At 31.5% G+C, this 8,345-nt stretch overlaps 1 protein-coding gene across 1 annotated transcript; it reads left to right on the forward strand.

The window, feature by feature from the left end:
• The first annotated feature begins 2,294 nt into the window (after positions 1-2,294).
• Positions 2,295-6,408, forward strand: nop5 (nop5 ribonucleoprotein). Its single transcript, XM_011497478.1, has 7 exons — positions 2,295-2,457; positions 2,648-2,724; positions 2,860-3,294; positions 3,358-3,580; positions 3,927-4,193; positions 4,893-5,460; positions 6,197-6,408. The coding sequence occupies exons 1-7, from the start codon at positions 2,413-2,415 to the stop codon at positions 6,334-6,336; spliced, it is 1,755 nt and encodes a 584-aa protein (XP_011495780.1). The 5' UTR covers positions 2,295-2,412; the 3' UTR covers positions 6,337-6,408.
• The last annotated feature ends 1,937 nt before the right edge of the window (positions 6,409-8,345 follow it).

The following is an 8,345-nucleotide window of genomic DNA, read 5'->3' on the forward strand; positions in this document are numbered from 1 at the left end:
AGAGAGGGTGAGATCGATAGACAAAGGACATGAGAAGAAATTGAGAGAGAGAATTGGTATGTGTGTGTATGTTTGCGCATGAGCGTATCGAACAGAGAGAGAGAGAGAGAGAGATGAGTGCACGCGAGAATAAGTGGAAAGGTATGTAAAGTATATGAAAACCAAGTTTTCATTGCACTCACGAGGCGTAGCTTTTATGAAACTTATTTTTATGTAAGTATGTTGTAACGTAGCATTAGACAATGAAGATTTTCGCATTTGATGCGGCGATTTACATTGCTAAAATAAATCAAGAAGTGTAACAATGTAACACTTTACTAAGTAATAGACTGAATTTTAAAAACATGTTTTTGTAAAAAATATTAAAAAGCAATTGTATATTTATATTTTGACTAATTATTGTATAACAAATTTTTGATTATGAAAAATATAAATTTTTAAAATAAATTACGAATATTTATTTTTCAAATTAAATTCAAGTAATATTACAAATGATATAATTTCGATTTTTTTAAATAGCAAAGGCATATAATAATCGTTTATTAATTTTTGATGGATTAAATAAATTATGGCTCAGGAAATAGTCAGTCAAAGGTTCAAGATGGATTTTGAGATACAAAATAATATATGGACAAGTGTAAAAAACTGAAAAATATTTATCGCATTGCATATAAAATAGATAATAAAGAAAGCAGCTGTGAAATAATTATTGGTATAAGTTGGTTAAAAATTTGTTTTTTACCAGCAAGAAAAAGATATATTGAAGTGAATGGGATGTACGGTATCAAAGAGTGGGAAGGTAGAAAAATTGACATTTAATAAGTTAACATCTCCGTGGTCATAACAATGACCTTGGTCCAAGTACAGTTTCAAACATCACAGAATTTTCAATTCTCATGGTAGAATCTAATGAAACCACTTTAGTTTACGTAACGACAATGAGTGAGCAAGATAATGAAATACCAAGAGTTACCAGCGGTTTAGACGACTTGTCTGATTGATAGATTGAAAACGTGGTTCAACTATCCAATTTTTTACTTAATACACCTATTGTCCGCATGTAGTGTATGCTGCTTCTGGCTATAGCAAATGGGAAAAGTAACGGTACTTGACTGTACCTACTATAGTACCTTTCTTTGACTAGAAAGAGAACACACGTGAGGTAAAATAAAATTATACAAAAATGTCTGGGGGTCAAATGTTGAGCAATATGGTGGTGAAGGCCATTACCGTAAAAATGATTCTTTTTATAGAAAATGTACTTTTTGATTTCAACAAATTCTTTATAAAATTATTAGCTGCGAAAATTGTTGATGATTTATAAGACAAATATTTGCTTGGGCCGTATTAGTAAATGAGGAAATTAGCGAATGAAAATGTTTTCGATAATCGCTTGAATATAATAAATTATTAAAACGAGAAACAATACATACTGGTAAAACAACATTGGTAGTTCTTCATAAACATTAATGATAAAATTATACCTGGAGGAAATGAAATATGGAAAATGGATATTATCTTTTAGCCTATTCAAATCAACAATTTAATTCAATCCAAACAAATCTGAACTTTATACAAACGTATTAATCAATTAATATAAAAGCTAATTCTTCTTTACAATAAATACTTACATTTTCCAATATTGTTAATTGTTCTATTCATTTACATTTACCATATAAAGTGCTAGATTTCACAAATTTTTTCATTTATTTTTTCACACATATAAACGTTTGGTAAATACATTTTTATACCCTACATTTTGACACAAATATGTACCGAAGCAATAATGTAATTACATGGTGATATATTTTGTAAATCTATAATAATAAAGGAAAAATCGACAGAACTAGCAATATTTTACTATTGAATATGAAAGTACAGATATGTATGCATTAATATATGTTTATTCTCCCAATTCAATCGTAAACTATCATCTATCATCATATTCATATTTATTAATTGTAAGAAATAAATACTTAATTACTGCTGGTTTAATTGAAAATCTAGCAGTTTTATTGAAATCTATAACTATCGCATTTAATATATTATAAATATTCTTTTTATTGTATTTATATAATATATATTTATCGAATTATCCAACACTAAAACGAATATAAAAGTTACTTACGTCGTCCTTAGTTATCAGTCATCCTGAACTTTAATCAACTGCCAATTGAAAATTATTTCGAATAATTTCATTCTGACTTTGGCTTTTTATTCTTAAGACTACCAATATAAGTGCAATAAACGCGTAGAGATTCGAAATCAAATCTTAAGTTGGTAGTTACGAAAGCTGCCAACACAAGTATTGTAGCAATGAGAAGTCGCGTACCTTGTGTTTATTTATGATTGTAGTTTTGTTTTTATATAAATTTTAATATACTTTAATAATTCTAAGAAGCAGGTGTCAAAATGTTAGTTCTTTTCGAAACGCCGGCAGGATATGCTATTTTTAAGGTCAGTTTATTTATAAATTTTGTTTCCCTCTTTAGTGATATAACCTCAAAGTTGTACACGTGCTCGTTAAGAAGAGCATAATCAATGTTAAACATAAAATTACGAAAATGACGTTCTGTATCAAATGGTGAAAGGGCACAAATTGTTAAAAACGACATTCAATTTTATATAATATTGTTTATAATTGCAGGTACTCGATGAAAATAAATTGGCCAAAACCGATAACCTGTACCTGGATTTTGAAACACCTGAAGGAGCTAGTAAAATGTAAGTAAATAGTGAAAAAGTCTCTTGGATCAGTTGGTAATTTTAATGAAGTATTTGCAATTTTATAATTCAATTGTTTATGCATGTAAAAGCAAGTGTGGATGATTTTTTTAAAGGGTATTCATTTATTTTTAGCCTTAAACTTAAACATTTTGAGAAGTTTGCCGATATGACGGAAGCTCTAGCTGCTACAACAGCAGCTATCGAGGGCAAACTATGTAAATCTTTGAAGAAGTTATTGAAAAGACAGTGCTCCGAAGTTCAAGAACAAATAGCTGTTGCGGATGCTAAGCTTGGAAATGCCATTAAAGACAAATTAAATTTAGCTTGCGTTAGCAATACATCGATACAGGAATTAATGAGGTGTATAAGAAGTCAAATGGATGGTCTGTTAGGTAATTTACCTAAAAGAGATATTACAGCAATGGTGTTAGGTTTGGCTCACAGTTTATCTAGGTATAAATTGAAGTTTTCTCCAGATAAAATTGATACTATGATTATTCAGGCTGTATGTCTTCTGGATGATCTTGACAAAGAATTAAATAATTATGTTATGAGATGCAGAGAATGGTAAGTTTTAGTATAATTTATTCTTTGGGATAAACATGAACACAATTTTTATTTCGATTAAAGGTATGGCTGGCATTTTCCTGAATTGGGCAAAATTATTACCGATAACATTGCGTTCGTTAAAACGGTAAAGATCATTGGAACCAGAGAGAATGCTGTTCAGTCCGACTTGTCAGACATTTTACCAGAAGACATCGAAGAGAAAGTTAAAGAAGCTGCAGAAATATCTATGGGAACAGAAATTTCACACGACGATATTATTAACATACAACACTTGTGCGATCAGGTAATCGATCCATCATTTCTTCATTATCAAATAGCCAATGGGCTTCAGTAATAAATAACGTTTAGATATTAATTATCGTAAGATCATCATCCTTTTATATTTTTTAACATTATCTACTTTAGTATATTCGACAAATTTTGAGGGGTCTGCTTCAATTAATGAATCGTATGCTATTAATCGAATATGTATAGCTGTATATCAAAAACCACCTTTCCATATTACACTCCCAGCCATATTCCCATACCATTATTTAAACATCGTGTAAATAATTTTGTATAAGTTTGATAAATTTCATAACAATAATAATTAAAAGAAGAATTTATTATTAAATGCTACTTCTTTTCAGGTAATAGAAATCTCTAATTATAGAGCTCAGCTGTACGACTATCTCAAAACTCGCATGATGGCTATGGCGCCAAATCTCACAATTTTAGTCGGCGATTTAGTAGGCGCACGTCTCATTTCTCACGCTGGTTCGCTGATTAATCTCGCTAAGCATCCGGCATCAACCTTACAAATCCTCGGTGCTGAAAAAGCTCTTTTCCGAGCTCTTAAAACCAAAAAGGACACTCCAAAATACGGTCTCATCTATCACGCTCAACTCGTTGGTCAGGTAAATATTACTTCCCAGCGCTGTTACGAGTTTCCTTAAATATTCAGTGTCCTTCGTCGTCGTTGGTTCAATCGAAGATTTGTAATATAATTGGACACTTTTACAAATTTCAACTGTTTGGCATAATGGGATAAGCGCAAATTTCCATTCCATTAATCAGTACGTTTATAGGCTCTTTTACAATTTCAATCACATTAAACGGCAAATCGTAACAATTTTAAGCTCAATTATTTCATAAAACAATAAATAATTTATTAACAATAATATCGTTGGTGTTTCTTATTATAAATTCGAATTGATCGTGAACAACAAATTAAGCAAAGATTTTATCGATGTACGTTGTTATTGTAATGGAAACACGGCACGGTAGAAATACAATTCAAATTCTAAAATGTTTATTTAAAAATTAGAGATTTTATTTTTCTGCATCTATCTATGGAGCGGGAGATAGTCATTGCTGGTTTTATTAATGCTCAGCTCACACAGCTATAGTCTTGAAATACTCTCGAAACATCCCGATCTCATAATACACTTAACTTTGAAGAGAGAGAAAGAGAGATAATGATGTAACGAACGTCGTTCGCTCTCGCGTATTTGCATGACAATGATGAAGTGTGGATGGACGACGAAGCGACACCGAGAAATATCGAGTAGCATAATGTAACTTCCCATGACTTAATCCCCCCATGTTTTGTGTAGGCGACGACCCGCAACAAGGGAAAGATGTCGCGTATGCTCGCCGCCAAGGCGGCCCTCTGCACGAGGGTCGACGCTCTCGGAGAGGATGAGTCGTTCGACCTTGGGACCGAGCACAAGGTAAAGCTCGAGGCCCGGTTGCGGATCCTCGAGGAGGGTAACAACATGAGGAGAATAAGCGGCACAGCCAGGGCCAAGAGCGCCTTCGAGAAGTTCCACACGAAGAGCCAAGTGCTGGAGTACCCGGCCGCGGCCGATTCCACGATTCCTAATGTCAAACGGCGAATATCAGAGGTCGAGGACAGAAAGCCGCTTATCGAGGAACTCGGCACAGAGGTCGAGAGTCCCGAAAAGCCGAAAAAGAAAAAGAAGAAGATCGAACCCGAGGCCGAGGAGAATAAGGACGAGGAGAAGTTCGTGCTTGAGCCGGAGGAGGCGCCTACAAAGAAAAAGAAGAAGAAGAAGAAGATGAAGGAGGAGGAGGAGGAGGGGGAGACGGTGGTGGAGGTGCTGCCGGAAGTGAAGCAGGAAATTGAGGAGACGCCCATGGACGTGGAGCTTGCTCCTCATGGTTCGTACAATATACGTAATAATATTTGCCAATCTCGACCGATTCGACGAGTTTCAAACGATCGATTATAACGATAATGAAATTTAGATGACGCAACGAGCACTTTCTTCGCTTTCACCTTCAAGTTGCGTTATTATTTCCCCGTTAAATTCTTTCCAATGATCAATTTATTCGTCTTTAACGATCCAAGCCAATCTACAAGCGATGAATAAACTTCCATGGCTATATTGTATTTATTTACGTATGCAATTTTTTGTGGATAAATGTAATCTGCTATAAGCTAGAAGCTTTTTGACAAAATTGATTAAATAGATGATAACGCGGTTTACGATTAAAAAAAGATTTCAGCTACTCTGATATTTGCTATCAATACGTTAAAAGTGGAGTGGTTTTTTTATAGTAGAGAAGATCATGCGTGTAAATCAGAATTATTAATTTATTTCATTTGTACAATCGAGTATTCGTCTTGATAATATATTCAGTAGCAAAACATCATATGCAAATGTAAGTCAATGTAAATTATAAACAATTTATTATTAACAAAAAGATATAGAGGAAGGAAACGTATAAGGAATAAGCAATTAATTATTTTGATGAACTCAATTGTAGGATCATAGAAAATTGCATTTACAGATTATAAAATATTAATTTTAATAATGCGTATGCTGATCGCATTTGAACTTGGGTTTAATTGATGATTGCGCATTCATTATAGCGAGCGTTTATTATGTTTCAGAAATCAAGAAGAAAAAGAAAAAGAAGAAGAAGGAAAATGCAGACGAAGTGGAAAACAATCAAATAGCTGATGAGAAATCAGCACCAGTTAATAAGGAAAAGAAAAAGAAAAAAAAGGGGAAAGAGAAGGAAGTTGAATAATTGTAGTTAAGAAAAAAAAAGACCTTTACTTTTTTTTTCTCTTGTCTAGTAATAAGATTTATTCATCGCAATGAAGAGAAAAAAAAATACATCGATATATTCATTTAAATGAGATGCATACAAAATATTTTTGATATATTGTATTGCGATATGACGTAAAATATATTATTTTTTACCAGTAAATTATAGTCTGTCGCGCAAATCGTCGTTCCAGACTTTTTTGTTTTTCTAATCCAAACTTGGTGGATAAACTCCGTCGCAATTAATGAAAAAAAAAAATAATAATAATAATAAAATTTTTGCCTAGACAAGATTTGTCTACTCGTCGCTGTTAACTTTTTTTTTTACAGGTAAATATATTGTTGCAGCGAACTTGCCGATTTTCGGACGAAATATTTTTTTTCAGCGTCTTTTTTTAATTCCTGAAGAGGACAAATTTAAACAGTCTTGCGTACTCGACGAAATAATATAACGAGTACAAAATAAATCAGTACGATAGTTGTTTTCCCTAAAGGTAATTCTTAATTCTTGCTAGATAAATGTTTGTAAAAGTAAACGGTAAAGTGAAGTGTTATTAATGGATGTATGTATGTATGTATGTATGTATATAAACTACTAAACTATTAAAAGGATCATTGCACAAAGAATTGTTACTTTTGCTAAGATTTGTTGGAAACTGATTATAAATTAAACAAATTTTAAAGTAAAGGAAGTGTTAACAACTACTTGTACTTAATATAAAAAGAACTAATATCTATTTTAAAACTAAACCATTAAATCGTAGCTACGCTTACAAAAAATTTCTAATTTATTATTGGTGGATTTCATTGACTGTTCTACATAAAAATTTATTGTATTTATACATCTACTAAATCACCTTGAAAGGAGAGCCTATGTCAATGACGATCATTTTCAATTAATTTTTAATATTTGAACGAATAATTTGTACAAATTTTATTGCATCGCACGTTTCATGTGCAAATTTTTAATTTTTTACTTCTTTTGTTGCGAATTAAAATGGAACAAATGGCAAATGGTAGAGATGTAATTGAATACAAAAAAAAAAAAAAAAAAATTCCTAATGTTGCTGGCAAATTATTTAAACTTTCTTTCAAAAATAATGATTTAATATAAGCAACACTTTTGTTAATGATAATTAGTGATAAACATGAAATAATATAGAATTGACCTTAGGTGCTCCTTAAAATTTTGATTCTTGGTACACAATGTAGAATGTTTGTTTTACTTAAACACACAATCACAGATTGACATACATGCAAAACACATAATAAACACTAAAATTACTGTGCTTAACAAAATCAATGCTGATGCAAGATTTTTTTTTGAATATTATTTACTTAGCTCAGTAACGCTGAATCAAATTATAATTCATTGCTTGTATTAAGTAATAATATTTTAAGCAAATTGACGATTCATAATTTTTAAATGGAAACTCGCCACAACTTGGAATACATAAAGTTGAACTTCTTGCTTACATTCTACTAATTTTTTCATCTTATCAAAGTTGATGTATATTATTTAATCAGTGTTTTCAACACATTTAATTCAAAACAACGTCAAGTTGGCAGCGTAAAGCTACAGAGTTCCTCTTCATTTTAATTTATTAAATTTTTTTATGAACTAGATTGCAATCAACTATTGATTCAATCCATCCATTCATAAACTGCATATTATTAAGTCAATTAAAATATATTAGTTATATATTTCTCATATATAAATTAGTAATTTTACTTGATAAATTGTGTCTCAACTTAAATTTGTACAAATGACTGACTTCGCATGGTATAAACTAGGCGCAAGCGTTTCGTATAAACCAATCGGAATGAAAAATGAATCTTACTTTCGGCACAAAAGTTTCCGCAACGAAAAATTTGTGAATTACAAAAAAAAAGCCTAACATTTGTTTAACCAGCTTTGCAAACACCTTATGCAGATAACACCAAATTTTTTTCATTTTTCAAGCGCACGGATTATTTCTGCAGATTCCG

The sequence above is a fragment of the Ceratosolen solmsi genome, unplaced genomic scaffold (genome assembly GCF_000503995.2).
Source record: "Ceratosolen solmsi marchali unplaced genomic scaffold, CerSol_1.0 scaffold47, whole genome shotgun sequence".
NCBI lineage: Eukaryota > Metazoa > Arthropoda > Insecta > Hymenoptera > Agaonidae > Ceratosolen > Ceratosolen solmsi.

What these genes read in the sequence shown, in the direction of transcription:
- nop5 (XM_011497478.1), top strand. Translation starts at nt 2,413, where the DNA reads ATGTTAGTTCTTTTCGAAACGCCGGCAGGATATGCTATTTTTAAG. An exon ending in CCTGAAGGAGCTAGTAAAAT is followed by an intron (nt 2,725 to 2,859) that starts GTAAGTAAATAG and finishes ATTTATTTTTAG; the next exon opens with CCTTAAACTTAAACATTTTG. An exon ending in TACAACACTTGTGCGATCAG is followed by an intron (nt 3,581 to 3,926) that starts GTAATCGATCCA and finishes ACTTCTTTTCAG; the next exon opens with GTAATAGAAATCTCTAATTA.